Consider the following 27563-nt stretch of genomic DNA (forward strand, 5'->3'; position numbering starts at 1 on the left):
CACTGGGATTGAGCCCATAACCTGGGCATGTGCCCTGACCAGGAATCGAACCATGACCTCCTGGTTCATAGGTCAATGCTCCATCACTGAGCCATGCTGGCCAGGCCACAAATTGATTTTTTTTTTCAATGTTACACACACCTTGCATTCCTATGCTAAAAACCTACTTGGTCATGATATATTATGTTTTATATAGATCACTAGATTCAATTTGTTAAAATTTTGCATCAAAGTTCATAACAGATACTGTCTATAAGTTTTTCTTCTTCTAATGTATTTGTCTGGTTTTGTTATCAAAGTAATGCTGGCATAATATACTAATGACTATATTATGTAATATATACTTATCAGAAGTATTCCCTCCTTTTCTGGAGGAGATTGTAGATGTAGATAATTACATTATTTTTTCTCTAATATTTAATTTCTACTAGGGTAGAATTTCCCAGTGAAGCCATCTGGTGCTGAAGTTTCCTTATAGAATGATTTTAACTACAAATCCAATTTCTTTAATAGATATAGAACTATATATATTTTTAAAGTGCTATTTGGCAATTTGTGTCTTTTAAGAAATCTAGTCCATCTAAGTTATCTAATTTATTGATATAAGTTTGTTCATAATGTTCCTTTATACTTACAATTTACACAGGACCTGTGGTTATTTTGCCTCTAGCATGCCTAATGTTAGTAGTTGGTATCTTCTCTCTTCCTGGCCAGAAGTTTATCAATTTCATTTATCTTTACAAAGAACTTAGAATTTAGTTTTATTGAATCTCTCTAAAGTTTTTGTTTTATATATCTGCTCCTCTTTCTTCATTTCTTTTTCTGCCTATTTTAGGCTTAATTTGATCTTCTTTTTCTAGTTTTTGAAAGGTGAAAGCCAAGGTCATTGATTTGAGACTCTTTTCTAATAAAGGCATTTAGTGCCACAAGTTTTTCTCTAAGTATTTCTTTAGTCACATCCTATAAATTTTGGCATGTTGTTTTTGTTTTTATTTAGTTCAAAATAACTTTTAATTTCTCTTTGAATTTCTTCTTGTTCTACAGCTTATTCAAAAATGTTATTTAGTTTTTCAAATACTTTGTGATTTTCCAGATGTCTTTCTGTAATTTATTTCTAATTTAATTTCATTGTGGTCCAAGAATATACTTTTATGATTTGCTTTATCCCCCAAATATGGCATATTTTGGGAAATATACCATATACACTTGAAAACGTGTTTTCCACTATTGTTGGGTGAAGTATTCTAAAATATCAATTAGGTCAAATTGGTTGATCATGTAATTAAAATTTTCTATGTCTTTACTAATTTTCTGTCTGTTTGTCCTAACAATTATTGAGAGGGTTATTGATATCTCTGATTGTTACTGAGGACCTATCTCCTTTACCTTTTCATTCTATCAGTTGTATTTCCTATATTTTAAAGTCTTACTGTACAATGCATAAATGTTTGGAATTGTTATGTTCTCTTGATGATTTGACACCTTTATCATTATGAAATGACCCTCTTTATTCCTGGTAACTTTGTTCTGAAATCTATTTTGAACCGGTGATGTACCGATTAATAGTGTGGATTTTGTAATCAAAGAAAACACGATAATTTCAAGAAAAACATCAAAAGTGCTTTATTCAAAGTAATGTCTATTGCTAGCTACATATTTCCCCCATCCTTCAGGGAATTTGTGGATACTGTCCTAATAGAACTTCTCTTGTTTTGAGGCAAACCATTCAGAGACCCAATTTTCCACTTCTTCACATGTTTTGAAGTGCTGCTCAGAAAGTGCATGTGCCATCCATCGGAACAAGTAGTAATCTGAAGGAGCAAGGTCTGGTGAATACAGTGGGTGTGTTAATACTTCCCAATACTTCCCAAAGATCTTTTAACATGTCTTTAACTGGTTTTGAAGTGTGTAATGGTGCGTTATCATGAAGCAAAATTACTTTGCCGTGTCTTCTGGCACATTCTGGTTGTTTCACGATCAAAGTATGGTTCGAATTGATTATTAGTTGTCAGTAGCAATCAGTATGAATGGTTTCACCTGGTTTTAGAAGCTCATAATACACCACACCTTCCTGATCCCACCAAACACAGAGCATTGTTGTCTTTCCGAAGTGATTTGGCCTTGCAGTCAATGTTGATGGTTGACCTGGATCAACCCATGATTTTGTGCATTTGGGATTCTCAAAATAAATGCACTTTTCATTGCCAGTCACAATTCGATGCAAAAAAAGACTTTCTTTTGTACCTTTGAAGCAACATTTTACTGATGACTTTTCGGTTTTCCATTTGTCTTTTGTTCAGTGATGTGGCACCCATTTTCCTTCCTTTAAAATATTTTCCATTGGTTGTAAATGATCTGAAATTGTTTTCTGAGCAACGTTTAATCTTTCTGCAAGTTGTTTTTTTTAGTTTGACGCACATCTTCATTCAATAATGCTTGTAATTGTTGGTCTTCAAACTTTTTCGGTTGACCTGGACGTTCTTTGTCTTTCACATCGAAATCATCACTTTTAAAGCATTTAAACCAGCATTCACAAGTATCTTGAGATGGAACATGTTCACCATAAGTTTCTCAAAGTATACGATAACTTTTAGCAGCACTTTTCTTCAAAATAAAGCAATGAATTAAAACTTCCCGCAAATGCTCTTTTTTTGGCATGAAATTTGACATTTTTAAGCATCAAATATCGATGATGTTAACACCTTCACAAAATTTGACATATGAAATTTTGAAGCTTGCTGTCAATACAACAAAATAGCATACATATCAAATCCCATATATATCAACATATGTGTAACTCCATCTATTGAAAAAATTTTGCATTATTAACCGGTACACCTACTGTGTCTGATATTAATATAGCTCTCTCTCCAGCTGTCTTTTGATTTGTTAGCATGGTGTACATTTTTCAATACTTTTATTTTTATCCTATTTGTAGCTTCATATTTAAAGTGGGTTTCTGCTACAAAGCCTATATTGAGACTTATTTTTAATCCAATTTAATAATTTCTACCTTTTAATTGGGATATTTAAGCCACTTACATAGAATATGATTATCAGTATGATTGAGTTGTAATAAATCTTACTAAGTGATTTTATTTGTCTATTCTGTTGTTTATTCCATCTTTTCTATTTTTCTGCCTTATTTTGAATGGAGTATCTATCTTTTATGATTCTAATTATATCTCTTTTGTTGGCTCATCACTTTACATATAAGAACCTTACAAGACACTTTTATCTCCCCCTCTTGTCCTATGTCCTATTTGCTGCCATACATTTTACTCCACCTTATATTATAAACCCAAAATGCATTCTTGGTATTTTTACTTTTCAGCCAATTACCCTTTTAAAAAGTTTAATAATATCCTTCACAATGAAGCACATATTTATCATTTCTGATATTCATCATTCCTTTGTGTAGATGAAGATGAAGATTTGCATTTCCTATCCTATTTCTCTGCATAAAGGGCTTTCCTTCTTATTTTTCATAGTGTAGATCTCTGGTGATGGATTATTACAATTTATTATGTCTGAAATATTCATTTTAAATGAATATTTAAAAATGATATTTTTACTGGGTATAGAATTCTCGACTGACATTTTTTCACCAGTTTCTTTTTTAAAACTTTAATCTCTTTTGTCTTTTATTATTTCCAATAAGAAATTTGATCTAATTGTGATTTTTATTTCTCTGTATATAACATATCTTTTTTCTCTGGGTCCTTTTAAGAATTTGTCTTTATTGCTGATTTTAAGTAACTTGACTATAATAAAACTCTTCTTCAGTTTTCTCGTGTCTTATTTTTTTTAACTTATTGGAACTTGAGTTTATACTTTTTTATCAAATTTGGAAAATCTTCAGCCATTATTTCTTCAAATATTTTTCTGTCTCAATCTCCTTTCTTTGAGGAATTTAATTTCAAGTATATTAGGCCACTTATATTTGTCATTTATGGCATTTTTCTATTGCTTTATTTTTCTCCTTATTATTGGTCACATTTTTCTGCTTCTGTGTGTACTTGCTATATTATTTTTTTACTGTTGCTGTAACTAGCTAATATACATTTAGTATCTTTAAAAAAGCATACCTTTGTTACCTTATAGTCTGTAGATTAGAGAATCTCACGGGGCTTAAATCAAGTTGTCATCAGGGCTGCTTTTCTGCTGGCAGGATCTGTTCCCTTGCCTTCTCTAGCTGGCTGCATTCCTTGGCTCGTGGACCCCTTCCATCTTCAAAACCAGCAAAGGTGGCTTGAATTCTTCTCACATCAGATCACTCTAACATTCCCTTCTGCCTCCCTATTTCTTATGCTTATTTTGAGCCTCTTGGAATAATTAAGGGTAATCTTTCTATTTTAAGGTCAACTGATTAACAACCCCAAGGCCATTTACAGTCTTAATTCTTTGCCATGCAAAATAATTACACTTTTAAGGATTAGCCTTTCATACCTGGTGTTGTTTTTTTTAAATATATTTTATTAATTTTTTACAGAGAGGAAGGGAGAGGGATAGAGAGTTAGAAACATCGATGAGAGAGAAACATCAATCAGCTGCCTCCTGCACATCTCCTACTGGGGATGTGCCCGCAACCCAGGTACATGCCCTTGACTGGAATCGAACCTGGGACCTTTCAGTCCGCAGGCTGACGCTCTATCCACTGAGCCAAACCGGTTTCGGCACACCTGGTGTTTTTTATTGGTTTCCAGATACTGTGAATCTCATCTTTTTAGGTGCTGGATATTTTTGTATTCCTATAAATATCCTGAGGTTTATTCTAGGATACATTGACTTTAATTGGAAACACTTTGAACCTTTTGAGGCTTGAGTTTAAGCTTTGCTATTCGAGATCAGAGTAGCCTTTAGTCTAGGGCAGCAGTTCTCAACCTGTGGGTCGCGACCCCTTTGGGGGTCGAACGACCCTTTCACAGGGGTCGCCCTAAGACCATCGGAAAACACATATATGATTACATATTGTTTTTGTGATTAATCACTATGCTTTAATTATGTTCAATTTGTAACAATGAAATTGGGGGTCACCACAACATGAGGAACTGTATTAAAGGGTCTCGGCATTAGGAAGGTTGAGAACCACTGGTCTAGGGTTAATTGTGCCCTACTACTGGGGCACAATTCTTAACATTCATTCTGAATATTCTATCCACAACCTCATGAATTTTCAAGCTTTTTTACTCTAGTTGATAAGGTAACAAACTCTTCCCAGCCTTTGTGATCTCTATGGAGTATTCCTTCTAATCTTTAAGGTGGTGCTTTTTCCAGCCTTGGGTATTTTCCTCACTCACACACACATACACTGATCAGGTCCCAGCAGAAGACTTGAGGTGTACACGCTCTATTTCTGAGCTCTGTGTGTATGTGTATACGCATGTTAGTGTGTGTGTGTATGTGTGTGCAGTTTGGGGGGGTTTCTTTGTCCAATATTCTGCCTTGCAAACTCTAGTGGTCTTGGCCTCCTTAAACTACTAGCAATATCTTTACTCAGGAAGACTGTGGGGCCCCTTCAGGGTTCCTCCTTCCTGTATTGTAGCCTGGAAGCTCTATCATGGCAGTGCACTGGGAAATTATAGGACTCATCCTGTTCATTTCCCCTCTCTCAGGGATCTTTGCCTTGCACTGCCTGATATCCAATGTCTGAAAAGTATGTTTCATATATTTTATCTGGGTTTTTAGTTGTTTCAGGTGGGAGAGTATATCTGGTCTTTGTTATTCTCTCCTTGCCAGGAGTAGAAGCCAAACATTTGTTGTTTGCCACATATTTTATTTTGATAAGAGCAACAATGGTATCAAATATTTAACAACGAATAGGTCTTGGGCACTAACCAAACAGACTGGAGGCTGGCCTGACAGAATGATATGGCCACACTGGTGTTTTCCAGCTAAAGGTCAGTCCTGTGTACTGGTGAAACCCTATAACCTACCCAATTCAGGGATTTGTCATTGACAAACCCAGTGAGAGAAAATAAGCTTTGCAATAAGACTAATAACCTGGTTTTGAGTTTGGACTCTTCCATTTCTAGCTGACAATTTGACTTACATTTCCTCCATTCCTTAAGTCTCCACAATCCATTTGGATTCCTCACAGCCAGACACCATATTTTGCGAACAGCAGACTTTTACTCAGAAGGCAGTTCATCCAAGAGAAAAAGAGACAGTTCCTAGGAGCTGTTTATGGGGAAAAGGATCTGAAAGGATCAAAACAGAGGTGGTGGGTTGGGAGAAGATTGGGTAATGGTCACCACAGCTAAGAAACCATCCAGGCAGGATGGTGTGGAGTCGGTCCAAGAGGAGCTGGTGCCCACGGCCATTGGAGAGGCCAGTGCAAGGCAGGCCAGCCCCAGCAGGTATGGAGGGGTAAGCGGGGAGAGGTACCCCAATTCAGTTAGAGGAGCTTGTCAGGAAGTTGTCAGACCTGCATCTCCTGCTCATACCTCTCTGCTTCTGAAGGTGAAACAATTCAGAGCTGTCCTGGCACAGTTCCTCAACAAATGGTGGCAGAGGGGGACAGTGTGAGGGATGCTCTGTGGGACTTGATTTCTCTGATAGCGTCCTTAAAGGTGAGGATTTACCCCCTACACATCTGACTTTCTTTTTATAATCCACTGTGAATGTGTCAGTCTTGTATGTATTGTCAGCCCTTTCATTTTATTTGGGGAGGTTTCCAACAAATTAAGATACTCTATTTGTCCCTTTAATTTTCTCTGAAAATTTTGATCCCTCTGGAAGCAAGAAGCCTAAACACTTGTCTACTTGTTTTCATTCAAACATTTTCTCTTTTATTATATTCTATTGTAGTTTAACTTAGCTCTGTGTATTCAACAAATACTTTATGCTGAAATTATTCACTTCACTCATACCTCTGTATGAAGTATGAGGAAGTTTTCAAATTCTTTTGACTAACTTAACAAATGTATTTGGGAAAATGTGACCACCTGTTTTTGTTGCAACCAAAACAAACAAACAAACAAACAAAAAACATAAATGCCCAAGCTACTGTTCCTATTCTGATGTTTCTGGCCCATGTGAATTCCCCATCCATTTGCAACAAGCATTTACAGATTAGCTAGCCCTGTACCCCTCGCTGACAAGGCTATACTTTGTAATCTCAGTCTTCCACACAGAAGGTGCTTTTGATGTAAACTCCACCTAAAGGAGGCCTGCTGATCCAGAATGGTCCTGGTATTAGGAGGAGGAGCAGCACATATAGTAATATATACAAATAAAGATAAATAAAACACCCAACAGTCCTCTGCCCTCAAAAAGTCATGTGAGCCCTTGCCAGGTGGGTCAGTTGGTTTCTCGTCTCGTGCATCAAAGGGTTGCGGGTTTGATCCCTTATCAGGTCACATACAGGAGGCAACCGATTGATATTTCTCTCTCTCTTCCTTCCTCTCTCTCTAAATATCAATAAAAGCATATCCTCGCATAAGGATTTAAAAAAAATTCATTTGATAAATGCAGTAAAAATAACTGTGGTTGAAAGTGTGGCTCCAGCCCCGAAGGGCAGCCATGCTGTGACTTGGGTATGTATTTACAAAGTGTTCTGTGCTTGGGTTTGGAGACATAATGGCTCAGCTAAATAGATACTTTCAAAGCGGAAAACCACTTGTAATTCAGAGTGTGCTTGGGCTGTTTTCAGGATGATGGTCCGGGTGCTGTGTTTGCCTTCACTGCCACTTTCTAATGCAGCTGTGTGCTCATGTCTGTGTGCCAGTGCACTGAGCACCTCAGGCCAGGGATCCTGACTTATCCCTCTGCCCCAGCATCTAGCACATTGCCTAGCAACCTTGTAGATGATTAAATGTGTTCAGTGAGCAAGTATCTCAGAGGGACTTAGGGCAATGTGCCACTCACTCATCAACTTTTTCAGCAATAGAACTTAGTAGATGACCCCAACACGCAGAATAGCATAGTTCTGCTGAGACCAAGACCCTTCACTATGGGTCATAGTGAGAAGAATGAGAAAACACACACCCACATCCATTCTCCCTCCCTCTCACTCTTTTCTCCCCTCCCTCCTGTCATGCTTGTGTATATACTTTAAAGCACAATAATAGGTGGAATAATATATTAGATTTTCTTTTCACACAAGATAAGCACTTAGCACCATTGTGGAGCCGCAGAGGTCTTTGAAATAGAAAATCCTAACTGTAATTTACATTTGAGTAGTGATTTTTTTTGTTTGTAAATTTCTGACACACAAATGCCGGTCACATAATTTGGCATCCCTAATAACAATGAACTAGGCAGTGCAGGTAGCCTTACCTCTGAGATGAGGAACCTGTGATGGACATGAGACTGGACCCCAAATATTGTTCATCACAGCTTTTCCCCTCTGCCCATGCCTCCCTGGGCACTAGTGGTAGGCAACCAGACTTTTACTGCAGCCAGGGCAGTATGACCCACAAACTGCCTCTATTCTATTTGTGTTTTTGTTTGTTTGTGTGTGTGTGTGTGTGTATTATTGATTTCAGAGGGAGGGAAAGATAGAAACATCAATGATGAGAGCGAATCATTGATCGGCTGGCTTCTGCATGACCCCTACTGGGGATCGAGCCCACAACCCAGGCATGTGCCCTTGACCAGAATTGAACCCAGGACCCTTCAGTCTGCAGGCTGACACTCTCTCCAGTGATCCAAACCAGCTAGGGCACCTCTCCTCCATTTGTAATGATGCCATGGGCACATGTCTCAAGTTGAGACTAAAAGCCTCAACTTTCTCATTCATCTGTGAAAGGGGGGGAAATCTTGGAGTGATATAATGACAACTAGCTTATTAAATGGTTGAAAAAAGATTTTGAAAATATAGTGTGATATAAAGGTTTTGTAACAATTCAAAACCTCTGGGAATGAGAATGAGATGTAGACCCCTGAATGAAGAAAACTTTCTCTGAATTTACAACTAGACAGGAAATTATTTCAAATGAAAATAATTCAAAACAAGTTGTTAAGAAATGCTGTGTGATTTATAATAGCCAAGACCTGGAACAGCCCAGGTGCCCATCAGTAAAGGAGTGGATAAATGGGGTACATTTACACCATGGAATACTATGCAGCTGTAAAAAAAATTAATTAAAATAAGGAACTCTGATCTTTTGTGACAGCATGGATGGACCTAGAGATTATTATGCTAAGTGAAATAAGCCAGTCAGAGAAAGATAAGTATCACATGATCTCACTTATATGAGGAACCTAATAAAGAAAACAAACTGACAAACAAAATAAAACCAGAGCCATGTGTACATGGTACATGGAACAGACTGATAGAGGTCAGAGGGAAGGGAGTGAGGGGACTGGATGAAAGAAGGTGAAGGGATTAGCCAAACACTTATATACATAGCCCATGGACATAGACAACAATGTTGTGATGGCCAGAGAGGCAGGTGAGGTGAGGACTGGGAGGAGGTGGGTAAAGGGGGTGGGGAATCAAGCCAACTGTAATACTGTCAACAATCTACATATATATATATACAAGTCCAGTGACCAGGATGGCAGAACGACCAGAACAACTGATGGCTATGACATTCACTGTGGTAGCCAACCAGCCTGATCCGGCCCCAATTGCCCCCCCCCCACCCCAGCCAGCTCTGCCCCTAATCGGCCCCCAACACCCCAATCGGGGACGGGGCCGGCCGGACAACCACCCATGGTCCTTCCCCCTGGCCAGCCAACTGCCAGCGGCCCCTCCCCTCCACCAGCCCGGCCCGATGGGCCCCCATCAGGGCAGGCCAGCTGGACCCCGCCCATGCACGAATCTGTGCACCAGGCCTCTAGTAAATAAATAAAAGAAAGGCAGAACGAAATGTTCCTCCAAGTATACTGCACTCAGCCAAAAAGCTGAGTTAGGTTTCAATGGCAATTTGTTAGTGAAATTATTTCTCCTTAGCTTATTTCTCTGAGAAGTTAGCTACTGGAATCACTCAAGATGTTGCTAGAAGGAAAGACTACCAGAGAGCATGATTTGGCCTTGGTGCTTTCTAAATTAAAATACACATCAACATGTAAATAATTAAATCTGGACAGGGCCTCAGATATAATGAAGTTTTTTAAAGTCTGGTGCTGCTCTATTTTAATTTAGTCTTGCACTCACACAGCATTTTCGTCATGTGTACCGGTTGTAGCCTGGGAGCAATAGGCTATACCATTAGCTCAGGTGTGTCTTAGGCTATACCCTCTAGGGTTGTGTAAGTACACACTAAATGTTTGCACAATGACAAAATCACCTAAAGAAGCATTTCTTAGAGAGTATCCCTACCATTAAGCAGCATATGAATGTATTAAAAACACATCTGTTGTGTGTGTGTGTGTGTGTGTGTGTGTGTGTGTATAGGTGTGTAAAAGCTTAATAACATAGACATATTCATTTAAGTTAAAAATGTAGGATTACAAAGAAGAAAACTAAGTTTAAGGGGAAAGCAGATATGCTGAGTATATGAATGAACACACAGTTGACATGTATGGTTTTAACACCTAACCTACCTGGAACAAAAAGCAGAGAGGAAACAGCTCTGAATTCTGTAATTCCCATTTCCAGACACAGAGAAATGCCTTGGGTCCTTGGGGAGAGGGAGAAGCTTTTTACTTAAGATTAAAGTGGGAGCAATTTCTCCTGTGGAGAAACCATATGGCACTGCCTCCTCAGTTGTTTTCCTAGAAGACCCTCCTGATTTCCACCTAAAGAATCACTTCGTGCCCTAGCTGGTTTGGCTTAGTGGATAAAGCATTGGCCTGGGGACTGAAGGGTCCTGGGTTTGATTCTGGCCAAGGGCACATGCCCAGGTTGCGGGCTTGATCCCCAGTAAGGGGCGTGCAGGAGGCAGCCAATCAATGATTCTCTCTCATGATTGATGTTTCTATCTCTCCTTCTCCCTTCCTTTCTACAATCAATAAAAATATTTTTTTTTAAAAAGAATCACTTCTTGAAATTAGAATCTCTCTATATAAAAGCCTAAGCGACCAATGACCAGAACGACCAGTCGCTATGATGTGCACTTACCACCAGGGGGCAGATGCTCAACACAGGAGCTGCCCCCTGGTGGTCAGTGCATTCCCACAGCAGGATCGACGCCCAGCTGACCAACCTGTCCCTGCAGCCCACCAGCCAGGGGCAGCCACTCACTCCCTCAATAGTCCTGCAGGTCCAATCTCCAGAGAACGGGCCAGGCACCAACAGACCAGCGCCACTGGCACACTCCCGACAGCACCACTGGCCTCCTGGAAGTCAGCCTCTGGCGCCAGGGCTGCTTCCCCTCCCTAGACACCTCGCAAGGAAGAAACAATATAAAAGTGGCCGCCAGGTGGTTCTCAACAACCGGCGTGAATGTCAGTGGGATGGATCTGGATCCTGGGCCAGCAAGGGTGACCCACCACCTGCCTGGAGGGCCAATAGCATCCTGGCCGCCCCCCCCACACAGGACCCCACCCATGCATGAATTCATGCACCAGGGCTCTCGTAGATAATAAAATATTAACTTAGAGAGCAACAGAGAATTGGCATATACCTTTTTCTTAAAGGAAGGCAGTGTTGTAATATGTATACTGTATAACACACATCCATAGTTGTACACATCAAAATATATATAATATTCATCATTAAAGGGATAGCTAATATGCATCTAGTGCTTCCACTGTACCAGCCACTCTTTTAAGCTCTTTATATATCTCAACTCATTTAATCTTCACAACCACCCTATAAGTCAGTGGTTCTCAACCTTCTGGCCCTTTAAATACAGTTCCTCATGCTGTGACCCAACCATAAAATTATTTTCGTTGCTACTTCATAACTGTAATATTGCTACTGTTATGAATCGTAATGTAAATATCTGATATGCAGGATGGTCTTAGGCGACCCCTGTGAAAGGGTCGTTCGACCGCCAAGGGGTCGCGACCCACAGGTTGAGAACCGCTGCATGATTTTTCGTTCTCCTTTTGCAGATTAAGAACTGAGATGTAGAGAAGCTAGGCAGTTGGACAAGAGGCTGAACCTGTCTTTGAACCTGGGATTCAGACTATCCCTCATCTGTCTTTCCCGGAGAAAAGATTCCCTCCCCTTTCTCTCCCTCTTCAACTCTATTTCTTGCCCTTATTTCCTCATTCTTACCCATAATCTACATTTCCTTTATTTTTTCCATTTCCTGCCTCTCCATCTCATTCCTTTAAGATCAGGTCTGTGTTTCTGCAGCCGTGGGCTGGCAGGAGGGTGAGTCCGAATGCCATCTTACAGAGGTGTGTTAACCAGAGCTCAGAAAACAGTCCTATCGGTGGAGTCTGTGATCCTGAGCACCACCTCAATCCTTGTGCCTCTCAGTCTCATTATCTGTAACATGTAAGTAAAATCATCAATATTTTCTAATGATAATAAGAGGCACACCCAGCAGAAACCCTCAAGGCTCCCATTGTTCAGTTAATAAGGTGAATATAAAGAATGCAGCCATCATTTGCTCTAGAACCTTATGTGAATTTACGTGGTGATATTGTGGATTGAACAACCAAATATTTCATTATCTTGTCCCTTTAGTGTGAACTCTGTAATTTCGTTCATTCATTTGACAAGTGTTCTTTTCGGTGATACTATGTGCCAAGGACTGTGTTGGTCGTGATAGATAAGGTGATGATGAGTCAGCCAGTTGTCCTTTCCCACACAGTCTAGTAGAAAAATTAAATTAATATAGACTACCCTGTTATTTAAAAACAGCATGTGATCTGCAGTTTCCTTTAGGAGCACTCATGGTGTGTTTACTTTTAAAATAGGCTTATTTTCTTTCCCAAGTCCACAGCTCTGTGCTGATCTTATTTAAAGAGACCAACTCTGTATTGCTTCAATGCCTTCAAACAGTAAGTTTAAATTGAAACCTACATAAATTGTTTAAAATAATAAGATGTGAATGTTTTCTTTGAACCTAAATATTGAATAAGCTTTCCTTTGTTCTTGTTTAAATTTATGAGATGTTACCTATCTCCCAGATGCTTTGTAAACTGAAACCAAGGTCAATAAATGAAATCAAAAGGTGATACCTTCCATGTTGCCTTGAAAAGATGCAGGTTTCAAAGGGAAGATCCCTACGAAGATGTTTCTGTGCTGGGAAATGCCACCTCTGCTGTCATCCCCACTGACTGTAGTGGGCTTGGCATCAATATGACTCCAAGCTCTTATCCTGACTTCAAAGAAAGGGGTCAGTACAACAAAGCAAGGAGGCATTGAATGCCAGAAAGAAATATGTTGACATAAATTATTTAGTCTTTCAACATATACCTAGAGTATCCCCCCCCCACCTTAGAAAGATAGACAGACAAATGGATAAATAGATCATTACAATTATCTAATTAAGAAGTGCTTTTAATGTGCTTGGCTGAATATTCAAAGATATTTCTTAAGATTCAACAGTCTTTTTCCTCTACTTTTTGCTCCTCTGCCATGAGCCTGTCAGGACAAAGTGGAGAACACCAAGCGCCTATTCAGTGCTTTTTAAAAAATCATTATATAACAGTCCTGCTGTACAAAGTCACGTAACATAGTACAGAGAGAAAATTAATCATCAGCTAATGAGATAGGGATGTGAAAAGAAGTTCAAAATAAGTAATTTAGAGGCCCCAATTAGAGTCTATTCTCATGGGTTTTCTGTGGCACCACTGGCTGATCCCAGGTCCAGGCGTATGAGAAGGGTGTGGAGGGAGGGATGGGAGGAGGAAAGGGCAGAAGAAGAGGGAGGAAGATATAGAAGCTATAGCTTCTGGGCACAGAAAGAGGCTTTTGCAATACTCCAAACGAGAACCTAAATAGCAATGGGGACAAAAATGATGATGTAGAAAACCATTCAAAGGTAGGTCTGTTTGAAAAGTCTTGGCATATGATGGTTTTTAAACTAGGAACTGAGAGGAAGGGAGAGTACCACTGAAGGAAATAGGCAGACCTTCACCTCAGATTACTTAATCTGCTCAAGCATGTCTACCAAGAATGGTAGGATGCATGGCCCCGATATTGCAAATGATTTGCTATGGAGTACATTCAGACAAGATGTAGAACAAGTGAGCAGGTACCAGCAGGTCACGGAGCAGGGAAAATAAGTTAGCATGAGCCTCCAACACAAGGAATTAAGAATGACCGCACATGCAATGAGATTTGGCAATGGCCCTCAAAACTGGAAATCAACAACAAGGGTTCAGAAGAAGTCAGTGTTAGGGAAGGTGTCTAAATGGATTTGTCTAAGAGGATTTTCTCTGCTTCTGTGGCTGAGTCTGACCTTTGAAGAGAAATGTGCTGGTGGATTAGAAGGGACAGGAACTTTAAGAAAGGGTTGTCCTAACAATATATAGACATTGAGGGTCAGGAGGGAAAATTTGAAACAGGAAGAAAACCTATGAAGATAGATTTTGGGAAAGTCAATGTAAACTCTTTTATTTTGTTTCAAAATGTCTTCCTCAAGGTTGCATAATGGCACTGTGCCATTAGACAAGACTTGTGGTTTACTTGAATGAGGTCATTAGACCTGTGTCAGCTGTGAAGGGGACTGTGGGAAAGATTCACTTAAAGATGTGATGTGAAGTTTTCAACACAGGCCTGACACAAAGTAAGCCTTCAAACATGACCATGGTGTTTAGTTCCAAGTCCATAAAAAATATAAAGTGTAGGATTCCGAAAGGTAGAGAGATCCTGGGCCAGCAAGGGTGTCCCACCACCTGCCTGGAGGGCCAATAGCATCCTGGGCCCTCCCCCCGCCCCCCCCATAGGACCCCATAGGCCTATCTACGAGAGGCCTGGTGCATGAATTCGTGCATGGGTGGTGGGGCCCAGGATGCTATTGGCCCTCCAGGCAGGTGGTGGGACACCTTTCTACCTGTACCATTTCTGGGGATAATCTTAGATGTCTTCAAAAGTGGGTTTTAGAGAAGGAGAGTCATTACATGGAAGGATTAAAGGAAGCAGGGTGGTAAGGCTGGCTGAGAGAAGATTCCGCTATTCTTGTGAGCGTTCTTCATGGATCTGGTCGATAATGGTAGGAAAGAGAATTACCTGTGAGCATAGCCCAGGAGTGCAGAATAAAGACAATGGATTTCCCTACAGGATATCAGGTTCTGAGTCAACAGATGAGAGATAAATCTCTCATTGGGAAAATTAATAAGAAATAAAATGGGCCACTTTGGGAGACAGTGAATGTATCGTCACTAGATGTGTCTTGAGGAAGACAGAGTGGAGTGAAGTTGGAGAACTCAAAGGCACAGTGATGAAGCAGCAGGACTCTTGATTCTAATTCCAGCTCCACTCTTAACTAGACTTTGGGCAAGTCACTTACCTCCCTGGGCCTCAATTTTCTCAATCAAGGGGGGTCGGACTAGGAAATGTCCAAGTCTCTCAGCTTTGAAATGGCAGGATCTTTGGTAACGCCCAATGGCCTTTGCTTCCTGTCAAAGTGATCCCCTCCATGCCTCACTGATATGTGCCGGCATGATTTTTATTCCTGAGCTATGAGGCCCATTGCATCTGGAGAGTGTATTTCAGTAGGTTCAGGAAACACAGAGTGACTTACTCTGAGTGTGACAGCTCAGGCCTCTGCACAGAATTGCTCTGGTGTCAATTCAAGTCCCTGGCCCAGTGTAAGTGAATTTCATAGAATCTTTGATAGGCTTTCCCCTCCTGCCCACTCAAAACAAATCTGGTTCTGAGTGCAGGCTTCGTGTGCAGGTTGCTGGAAAGATCTGACAGACTTCTTTCAGCAGTCAGCTCTTCTCTGCACCAGTTTTGGTCAGAAGTTATGAAAGTCTCTTCATTGTGTGTCGTGTCATCTTTTCAAATATGGACACATAACTCCCCATTCAAGTCAAAATTACTTAAGTATCCATTGAAGGTTGCATTTCCTCTGTTTGCATCACTGGTCAAAGGAGACAGGGGTTTATTGACAGAATGAGGTTTTGTTTGTAGTGTGTGCACAGCAGGGCTCCAGGAACTCACTTTGGATATACATTTTGGGTTTCAATGGAAGACACATCTCCACACCTCTGGATCTCTTTGGAAAGATCACTGAAGAGTTTTTAATTTTACTTTCTTTTAAAAAAAATATATTTTATTGATTTTTTACAGAGAGTAAGGGAGAGGGATAGAGAGTTAGAAACATCAATGAGAGAGAAACATCAACCAGCTGCCTCCTGCACACTCCCTACTGGGGATATGCCCTCAACCAAGGTACATGCCCTTGATCGGAATTGAACCTGGGACCTTTCAGTCCGCAGGCCAACGCTCTATCCACTGAGCCAAACCAGTTAGGGCTAATTTTACTTTCTTAAAGATTCTGCTTGTTGGCATTTACTTATAAGTACACTAGTATGTTAATTTATAAGCTGAGTGGTTAATTTGTCCTCAATAACTAGGTAACAATCTTCAAAGTTTGTCTTTTCACAAAGGGGAAAACATAGGAGCAATTCTGCCTCCTGGGGACTAGTTTTTAATATTTTTCCAAAGAGAACCTTTAGAACAGCGGTTCTCAACCTGTGGGTCGTGACCCCTTTGGCGGTCGAACAACCCTTTCACAGTGGTCACCTAAGACCATCCAGCATATCAGATATTTACATTACGATTCATAACAGTAGCAACATTACAGTTATGAAGTAGCAACGAAAATAATTTTATGGTTGGGTCACAACATGAGGTGAGAACCACTGCTTTAGAATATCTTTGCATTGCTTATTCCGATGTGTATATTTGGGGAATACCATTTTTACATTCTATTTGCATACATAGAAGTTATCCTTTTTAAGACTAAAGTTGTCTGTCACCTCCTCAAGGATTCCTTCTATGATACTATCCCCCGTTTAGTTTCTTAGGTCTGCCACCACAAAGTACCACAAACTGGATGGCGTCTTCTCTCACAGTCTGGAGGCCAGAAGCCAGAAATCAAGGTGTTGGCCAGAGCCATCCTCGTTCTGAAAGATCTAGGGAAGAACCTGTTTTATGCCTTTTTCTTAGTTTCTGTTTTGCTGTTGTTGTTGTTGTTGTTGCTGTCCTTGGTGTTCCTTTGCTTGTAGCTCCTTATCTCCAATCACTGTCCCATTGTCACATGGCAGTCTTTCTGTCTGTCTATCAATGTCTCTTTTCTCTCTCTCTTTTTTTTGTTTTGTTTTGTTAATCCTCACCTGAGTATATTTTTTCCATTGTTTTTCAGAGAGAGTGGAAGGGGGTAAGGGAGCAAGGGGGAGAAAGAGAGAAAAACATCCATGTAAGAGAGACACATGGATTGGTTGCCTCCCGCACAGGCCCCAATCAGGGGCAGGGAGCGAACCTACAACCCGGGTACGTGCCCTTGACCTGGAATTGAACCTGTAACCCTTCTGTGCAAGTCCGGCGCTCTAACCACTGAACGCACCAACCAGGGCTCTTCTCTTTTTATAAGGACACCAGTCATATTACATAGGGACATCCTAATTGAGTATGACCTTATCTTAACTTGATTCCATCTGTTAAGACCCTATTTCCAAATAAAGTAACATTCACAGGTACCAGAGGGATTAGCTCTTCAAAATGTATTTTCAGGAGGACAAAATTCAACCCATAACAGCCCCCAACCCAGACTGGTTTTCATGGCCCCTTCTCTGTGTTTCCATAGCACCTCTTATTCAAATGTCTCACAAAAGTTGTCATACTGTATTGTCATTTTCTGGTTATTGTTTCTGCCACTGGACTCTCACTTCTATGAAGGAAGGACTCATACTGTATAATGCCTTTTCAGGCAAAGTACCTAGAAAAACATAGAGCACCTAGCAGGCACTCACATGTTTGTCAAACGAAACACTTTGCCATCATCATCATGATCCTCTATGTGTAGACAATGTTATATTATTTCCCATAACATATACATGTATTAATGTTGTAAGTAATTGCTACCATTTACTGAGTATTTACCATGTGCTGGATATTTAGGTTAAACATTTTGGGTTTTTTTAATCCCTTTTCATCCTCACAAGAATATTAACATTTAAATATGCTTATCCCCATTTTACAGATATTATAAATCAAACTTAGAAAGATTACTTGTCACAAAGCCAGGGCATGGCCGACCCAGGACCTCATCACAGGTGCACTGGACTGCAGACTCAGCCCCTTAGCACTTTGATAACTGCTTTTGCACAGACTGGCCTCTCTGATGCCCCCATTTTGTGGAGCAAGTTTGTCTGGTGTTGATGTTTGCATTCACCTGATGGAGACCCGGGGCCCAGAGAGGTGAAGGAACCAGCTGTGATGGGAGCCTTTTACTTCAAGGTCACCTTTATAAAAATGGCTTTCCTTTGTTGATCATGAAATAATTTTAAGAATATTTGAGAAAGGAGGACATGGAACTGAAAAAAAAGCATTACTGTAATAGTTCATGATCTTAACTGACACAGTCAAACAGGGCTTGGAAATTGCAATGGGGCACTGTTGTGAGAAACGGTTTCTCCATCCTGTTCCAGTAAACAGAATGTGTATCTTGTGGTTTCATGTTGAGTGAGGATAGATCATATTTTGGGTCCATAATTCTTCTGGAGAAGGGAGAGGAGCCACTGCAGGCGCGTCAGAGCCCCTCCGTCTGCCCCTCTGCCTGGCACAAGTCCTGGGCGCTGCTCCCACGTGCTCAGCCTCTCCATGCACTTGAGGTCTCATCTGGGTCTCATGGAGGAGGAAGGGGGCCCTGGAGCCCTGCCTTTTGGGACCCAGCATCTAGCTGGGCTTGACACTGGTCAGGCTCTGCCCTGTGTCCCAGGATTGATAACTGGAACTACCTCCATCCCAAACCCCAGGCCTCGGTTCTGGTGTCTGGACCCTGTCTTGCTTCCCCAGTCTGAGTCACAACTCAGTTAACCTGCATGATTACCTGGTATTTCTTGACCTGTGACACTGTAATGTTATTGCCAAACCTCAGTTCCCCCTGACCTGAGTCAGAACCCTAGACCTAGGGGATTCAGGCCCAGTGACATGTGCCCAGTGACCCCCTGGCACACTGGCCTGCCTAGACTGGTCTTGTGTCTGCTGCTAACAATCCCTACCCAGGACTAGACGTGCAGTGCTACCACTTGGCTTGATTGCTGCCTCTCTTGTATTTTTCTCTTAGAGCACTATGTCCTACTTTCTGGGCCAGACTTGATCCTGGCGCTGACAACTTACCTGTGTCCCCTCAGCTGCAGCCCAGCCTAGCCCAGGATCCACACTTACACCTAACCTAGTTATGCCCAGCCCTGACTGGAGACTCGCTTCTATTACCTTTCTTCCAATCAGGTCTAGTTCTCACCTCAAATGAGACTTTTTGCTAAGGCAGAAAAGGGGCAAGCCTTTTAGGGTCAGCAGACAGAGAGAGAAGGAGGGAGGGAGGGCAGCCCAGTCAGTATGGGCCTCTGGCCAGGCCAAGTGCACATCTGACTGACATTTAGTTGCTGCCACCCCAGAGAGAATAAGGCTCGATCTACTAGCTTGAATGGCAGGGTGGCTTCTGATCTAATCTGACTCCCATGGCTCCTAAGAACATTGTAGCCACTCTACTGAGTGCTCACTTAGGAAACTACTTGGAATTCCCAGACGGCTCAGGCTCTCCTGGGCAGGTCCCTTCCTGGATGGCTCTTTTAATCCTTTGAGCCTAAGATCATATTTTAGCTCTTCTCTTGAGTTTGGTGCTCATCCTTTTTGCTCTCCTCAAACTCAGTTGTTTCCCCAAGTGGGGAACATATTATAGTTACCACTGTAACTCCAGATCCTGGCAATAGTATGTGCCCAGTAAACACTGAATGAATGAATGAATGAATGAATCAGTGAATGAATGAAACCACCATGCCTCCAAAGTTCTGAATACAAAACCCCAACGGCCCTCTGAAAAATGCCCATCTAATTGTTAAACACCGGACTACATATGAACCAGTGAATGAGATATTTGTTTCTGTTTGTGTCTTGTTCGGTTGGGAAAAGACAACTAAAAAGAAACATTGCTGAGCTTTGGCCTTGCTGCCTCTGTGCCTATAGTCAGCAATACAGAGAGGAGCTGACAGGGCCGCAGTCCTGGAAATAAATAACCTTCCCTCTTGTTCAAGTGCAGTTTCTAAAAGAAAGTTCTACCATATACTTAATTGGATTCTTTCTTGCTGCAATTTAAGCCTTCTTCCTCTTTTCCCGTGGGATTATAGCTCATTATCTCTGAAGTTCACAGGGACACCTTTCCTTAGCAAGGAACTGACTCTCAGAGCGAACATTCTCTCCTCACCTGTGTGGTCCTGTGTGTGTGTCTTTCTCAGACTTTCGGAAATAGTGCATTGGCTTTAACGAGTTAGTACATAGTAGGTTCCTATGCTGTTCGAGAAAGCAATTTTCATCGTTCATATATTGTTAAAAAGTAGTGGTACTTTGCCCTAACCGGTTTGGCTCAATGGATAGAGCATTGGCCTGTGGACTCAAGGGTCCCAGGTTCGATTCTGGTCAAGGGCATGTACCTTGGTTGCAGGCACATCCCCAGTGGAGAGTGTGCAGGAGGCAGCTGATCGATGTTTCTCTCTCATTGATGTTTCTAACTCTCTATCCCTCTCCCTTCCTCTCTGTAAAAAATCAATAAAATATATTAAAAAAAAGTAGTGGTACTTTAAAAAAAAAGTTTAATCCTTCCCTACTTCCTCAAATACTGATTTTCAGATCCTTTGGGGTCCAACATAATTTAGGTGTTAATTCCTTTCTAAGCTCTTTTCAAGTTAGCACACTCACCATGTAGATTCCATTAAACCCCAGAGTTTCTTCTCTGGGTGTCTCGGAAAAAGCCAAGTAATGCCTGCTGTACATTTAAATATTTTGCTCAGGAGTAGTGTCTTTCATTCCCCTTCCTGACTATTTATTTATGTGGCCTTCATAAAGAGAACAGAAGTCTGTTACAACCAAAACAGCCTGCAGGCACTGGGCTTCTCATCTCATTTGTGGGAAACATCTGGTTAATATCATTCACGGGCTCTCATTCCAGGGTTTGCAGCCCTGAGCGGTTTCAGCCTTAAATCACCCTGGATTGGCAAACAATAGTGAGGGACAGGCCAAGAAAGAGACGGGCAAAGCTTATGTTTGGAATGAGCTTAAGTAAAGGCATAAACATGCTGATATTCCCATTTTTATTTCTAATATATTCACTGTGAAAGCCAGTATGTTATTTCAGTGATGATGACATTGAGAACCATTGTGTTCTGGAACTTTTCCTTTAGAATTGGCCTGGGGATCAGAAGGCTACGTCTTGATTTTTTTAAAGAGTAAATTTCTAGTAGTGGCATGTATTAGGTGAATGGTCAAGCTGGGTCATTCTAGGTGGAAACTTTGAAGTAGTTAAAAAGAGACCTGTTTAAACATGGAGCAGAGACCCGGACTCTAGTTCCTACTCTGCCACGTTTGCTTTGTGATGCTGGAAATGTCACTGAATGCTTTAAGCCTCAATTTCTTTACCGGTAAAGTGGGAATAAGATCTATGAAACTATGAGGATTTCAAATAAATAACCCAAGTTTGAGTCTTGTCTCTGTTACTTCCAAATGTTTATAGTATGTCTTTGGTAAAACCGTGGTTTTGAGCAACATCAGCACAGAGCCCTGGAGTCTGGAATGCTAGTGCTCCAGAAAATTCTCCAGTCAAAAATCCCATTACAGATGAAGAAAATGAGAATCATAATTATAGAGGAAGTGACTAGAATGCCAAGGTGGCTACTTTCAAAGACAATGCTTATTTTGCATTTAGATTTAGGGTTAAAAAACCACAAAAATAAATATTTAAAATAAAATAACAACCTCACCCTCGCTGGTTTGGCTCAGTGGTCTGCGGACCTAAGGGTCCTGGGTTCAATTCCAGTCGAGGGCATGCACCTTGGTTGCAGGCTCCTTCCCGGCCCTGGTCGGGGCTGGTGCAGGAGGCAACCAATGGATGGGTTTCTCTCACATCGATATTTCTCTCTGTCTTTCCCTCTTTCTTCCACTCTCTCTAAAAATCTATGGAAAAATATCCTCAGGTGAGAATTTAAAAATAAATAAATAAAAACACAACAACAGCAACCTCATTTTGCTGAAGCCCTGGTGATACACTATCATCAAATTAAATGGATTTAATAAGTGGGACAGCAGTCCTCCTGAGATTACAGATCAGCATCACCCTGCTTATTCTGTGCGTCCCAGAGGAGGAGTGGAAATATCCAGGGTGGCTGGAGAAAAGCTATCATAAACCTTTTCCCAGAAAGGAAGAGCATATGTGGGTCCTTCTACAGGCTCTGGGAAGGCTTAGTAAACCCAGGTGCAGTTGTCATTCCATCTGCCTCTGGGCTTATGTGACCTTTCAGCACAGGTGAGGAAAGAGCAAGGCTGTGCAGGGCCCAGGCCCAGGCGGTACCTGAGAGCCACAGAGGAGAGGGGGCAGGAAGGAAGAATCATGTAGAAGAAGGAGGGAGAAAAAGTAGGAAAAGTAAGAGAAGGGAATGTTCTCCCTGAGGACTGTGGTGGAGGGTCACCATGACCACTACGCCTGGTGGCATCTGTGCTACTATTTGTCTTTCTGGGAACATTATCACACCGCCAGTGGGAGTGTCTGTTTTCTGCAAACAGATCTCCCAGGAGAGGGATCCCCTCACAGCTACTCTAGAAACTCAGTACATTTGAACAGCCCCTGCTCTTAGAAAAGTCTTACTTATTTAAAAAAGAAAACAACAAAGTCCCTTTATATCACCTTTGAAATTACTTGCTTCTTTATCACACTAAAAGAACAATTCAGTGCTTATATTGGAAAACTCTTTTTTTTTTTTTTGCTGCCTCCTTCAAATTTTTATAAGGGCATAAATTTGTTTTTTTATACAGGGAATAAAGATTTCAGAAGGATAGTCAGTTATTTGCTGATTGAATTACCGGAAGAAAGTATGATTTAAAAACGTATATAGTTGGAAGGTCTGCTCAAGGCGGGGAGGGGAGCGGGTTAGAGATCAACCAAAGGACTTGTATGCATGCATATTAGCATGACCAATGGACACAGACACTGGGGCGGTGGGGCTTGCCCTCAGGGGTGGGAGTGGCAGGGGGGTTAATTGGGGGGAAAAGGAGACATGTAATACTATAACAATAAAAAAAATGTATATAGTTAATTTTAAGCCTGCATCTATTTAACCCATCCGTGGTAATTATAATATCTCTTTGTGTGTTTTTTTATTTCTTGGGGGAAATGGGTTAGGTTGGACCTGGATGCATCATTATAAAATGTGCACATATAAATTGAACTTTTCTAAATCTAGGTCAATTGGGTAAGAAGTCTCTTCTGATAAAAGTAGGTTGACAATTAGATTCACAGGCCACTTCAATCTTAAATGATATTTCTTCCTACATTCTGGGTCATAAAGCAGTGTAAATAATACATCAGTGTTAAGAAACAGAAATCGCATTCACAATATTAGCAAAGCATGGTTTTACACTTTAATATGCTGTGTCCCATTCTGCCATGTTAGTGTTTTAAATAGTATAATTTCTTTTTCATGTAGTTTTAAGTTCATCTTTTATTTTCTCCTCACCCATTCTGGAATAGCTTTCTACAGTGCTAGGAGAAATTCCTAAAAAATAAAAACCATAAAGTCAAATGATATTTTTAGAAAAATGTAAAAGATTTCAGATCCTCCAGCCAAAATGTTATGTTGTGTTCTTTCCAGACTCCATCTGTGTACCAGGCTTTGATCCAGGCCTCAACATGATGACTGGGATCACCCCCATTAACCCAATGATCCCAGGCCTAGGACTGGTACCACCCCCGCCGCCAACAGAAGTGACTGTCATCAAAGAAATAATCCACTGCAAGAGTTGCACACTTTTCCCTCAAAATCCAAGTAAGTGATGTCTGTGAGAAATGTTTGCTTATCAATTTAAATTACTTTCTTTTGTTTTTATCATAGCATTGCATTCATTTTCAGATGTGACTCAGAATTCTTCCACATAGATACTAGAGTGGGGGGATCCATTCCACAGAAGTTCCTTATCTCTAGGTTAGAATGCATGTGGGGGAGATATGTCCATATGTCTGTCCATGAGCTGACTCAACACCATAAAGGCAGTACCTGTGATTTGGAACTATATATCCAGCATTAAGAATCTTTTTGCATGCATTGAGGTCTGACTTTTGCTGCAGAACATAGTGTGAAATATGTGAGCACTTCCATCCATCTTCACAGTTGCGGGAGAAAAACTCTGAAATGTTTTTTTGCTAGATGGAAAATTGAATTAATTTGACGGTTAGCAATTTTGGGGGGAGCCTGCATCTCAGACTTCCTGGGCCAAATTGCATTTGCTTGAAGGAAACATACATTTGATGAAATAAGTGGGTCAGAATTTTTTTTTAATTTAGCCTCAGATACTACGTTTATGGGCTTAAATAGCTAGGATTTTTTTTTTATTCATATTAATCAGTGTTGCCTTTTTTAAGTGGACTTTTCAGGAGATTGCTTTAGTAATCTACATATAAACTAGGTAAAATGTTGTGACAGTGTACATTTTATCTTTTTATACAGCCTTCCCCAAATTTAATAGTTTGCTCATTTCAATGTGAATAATACTAAAAAAAAAAAAGTTTTTTTCAGGCCCGGGGTTTCCCAGCCAAGTAAGTACCGCGCGAGCTTTCAGGTTCGGCTCTCTGCGTTCTGCCTTGCTGCTTCCTTATCCCGCAACAAGACAAAGCAGATAACGAACCGAGGCTTTTCATCATGTTGTCATTTCATCATGCTTTGTACCTTGCAAAGGATTTTTCCTCTTTTTCTGGGTTTCCATATTATGAAGGAGAAATGAAATTATGCTAACATTTGCTTTATCTTTGTTCACGGACAAGCCTAGCTACTCTGTGTAGAAATGAACAAAAAGAGAAAAGAAAGTTGGGAGGAGGAGGGGAGAGGAACTGAAAAACAAGACAGCCCATGATCAATGTAAGTCGGTGTAGAAATTTATCATTATCCAGAGTGGAGACAGTTACTCTGCGAGTTTTACTTTTGCCAGGTGAACCGGAAAAAAAGAGCGCAAAGAAATCAAAGGCAAAACCCTCTGTTTCTTGTGCTTAATTATTAGATCTTCCACCTCCTTCCACAAGAGAACGACCTCCTGGCTGTAAGACTGTGTTTGTCGGAGGATTGCCAGAAAATGCCACTGAGGAAATTATTCAAGAAGTCTTTGAACAGTGTGGTGATATCACAGCGATTCGGAAAAGCAAGAAGAATTTTTGCCACATTCGCTTCGCAGAGGAATTCATGGTTGATAAAGCCATTTACCTTTCTGGTACTTTGCATTCCATAAGGGGTTTTCTGGGCATTTTGTTATGTCTTATGATGTTAATGTGAGTTTATTCCCTCTTGCCTTAATGCACAATAAAAGTCCTTACAGTTTGGGGCTAGAAAAGGAGGGATTCTGCCTTTTCCCTAGGCTGCCAGAAGCTCCACCTTAAGTCTGTGAATGCACCTCGCTGCAGGAATGGTTTCCCACATCCAGTCTTTAGGAATTCCATCAAGCTTCTAATTAATGATCTCAAGTGCTTATTAGATGAAAAGCAATATTATGAATACTGAGGACCATTATGATTATTGGATGTAATTCTCTGGGAGATTAAAGTACTCTCTTAGCATAATTTCCGTTTTTCAGAAGTGATTCACTTTCTAGACACCAGGGGACTAAATCAAGATCAGTTCTTTGCAGAAAGCAGTCTGTGGGAGCCAGGGAAAGACCCAGTATCATTGCCCAATCGTTTGTACATTTATCTTGGTTAAGCCCACCCCATGATCCCTGCTTCTTTGGTACCAATTTACATGGGAGATTTTTACAGGTGTTGTAATTAGACCTAATACTGCCTTTCGCTCTGTGGGTGTCAGAGCAAGTGTATGGAGTCTCTCTGCAAGGCCTTTGCCCAATCTAAGAATTGCGGGCTGGTATTGATATGTGGCTTTAGAACAGGGGTCCTCAAACTTTTTAAACAGGGGGCCAGTTCACTGTCCCTCAGACCGTTGGAGGGCCGGACTATAGTTTAAAAAAACTATGAACAAATTCCTATGCACACTGCACATATCTTATTTTGAAGTAAAAAAACAAAACGGGAACAAATACAATATTTGTATTTGCATGTGGCCCGCGGGCCGTAGTTTGAGGACCCCTGCTTTAGAAGGATGTATTTTAGATTCAACTCATTGCAATTTCCTCACACTCTCAATCTGCATATTTTAGCAAGTCCCTCTGGGCACTACCTCCCTGTTCCTGAGGCAAAACCAATGGGGCAAGGTGAAAAAAAGGATAGGAAGAAAACAAAACAAAGCACATCTGAACATTACTGCAGATTGATTTCTGCAATCGGCCATGAAATTCTCTTGCAAACCCCAGAAGCTTTGGGGTTAATCCAATAAGGCAGAAACTTTCCTGAGCAAGATAGTGATATGGAGAACTTTAAACCCCTTATTCCCATAAAACCTTACAAAGAGGGGGGAAAAAATCTGACAGCTTTCCAAAATGGAGATGGAAGGTGAAACATAGATAAAGATATTTTACAACACACAGACAGCTATGTTTTACTTTTCACGTATTCCTGAGCTGTAGCCTCAGAGCGATCCATTAGACAACTGGGGACTCGGTTGAGTGCCTGGCACTGGGCTTCACATGCCTTGGGCAAGATAACCTCCCTCTGAGACTCCTTTCCCTCATCTGCAAAATTGAGATAGTGACAATACTACCTCATAGGGTTGTTATGGGGAATAAATCAAGATAATGGATTTTAAGTGCTTAGCAAGGCATCTGCAACATAGGAACCATTCAGTACATAAATGGTTATTTTATTAATGTTTTAACACAAACGTTCTGATGATGATAAAGACAAACTGATTTGTTTCTAATCCCAGCACTACCAATAAAGCTATTACTTTATCCCACCTGATTAGATGAGAGGGTTAGCGTAGATGAAAAGTGCTTTAACACCAACAGAGCACAATGTTTAGACCCAATCAGAAACCCCATAATACATTGCCAAAGATGAAGACGCCCAACATAGGCACGTGAAGGTACTTCTTTATATATGCCTTGATGTTATGATTTTGCCAGCTTGGACCCTGGTCCTGCTTCTCAGCAGGGCACTGCCTTGCTCCTTGGTCTGCCCTTTTGAGACAGGAGGAACCCCCAGCAAAGGCCTTACCTCCAGCCCCCCTGCCCGGGTGCATGGGCATCTCCCAGCTATGCCTCTGCTGCCCTGTGGAGGCTGCAGCATCAGTCCCAGGAAGATCTGAAAGGCTGATTAATGTGAGGAACAGGAAGGAGGGAGGGCTGCTCCTCCTGCGTGTGAGCTTCTGCAAGCCTGAGCCCAGATGGAAGGCTTGTCTAATTTTAGGACCGGGTTCACATCTGAAGGCCAAGCTAATTTTAGAGACAGCCTCGTCAGATCTCTTTTAAGGCCTTAATGATTATGTTTTGGTGAAAGAGAGGGTGCTTTTTGGAACCAGAAATGTCTGAAAAGCAATGGTCTGGACATGAGCAAGGGAAAGTTGCTTAGGCAGTTGGGACACTAGCCAGTCTCAAGCTGCCCTGCCTGCTCAGCTGTTAT

General features: G+C 41.1%; 1 protein-coding gene across 3 annotated transcripts in view; it reads left to right on the forward strand.

Moving 5' to 3' along the window:
- Positions 1 to 27563, forward strand: part of ENOX1 (ecto-NOX disulfide-thiol exchanger 1) — a 564230-nt gene that overhangs the window by 375773 nt on the left and 160894 nt on the right. For all 3 annotated transcript variants that reach the window (XM_005853253.2, XM_014535489.1, XM_005853252.2), the window contains 2 exons: positions 23662 to 23835; positions 25061 to 25267. In XM_005853253.2, the coding sequence (XP_005853315.1) occupies positions 23662 to 23835; positions 25061 to 25267 (381 nt within the window). The remainder of the gene's footprint in view (positions 1 to 23661; positions 23836 to 25060; positions 25268 to 27563) is intronic.

This window comes from Myotis brandtii, unplaced genomic scaffold, assembly GCF_000412655.1.
Source record: "Myotis brandtii unplaced genomic scaffold, ASM41265v1 scaffold1018, whole genome shotgun sequence".
In the NCBI taxonomy this organism is placed as follows: Eukaryota; Metazoa; Chordata; class Mammalia; order Chiroptera; family Vespertilionidae; genus Myotis; species Myotis brandtii.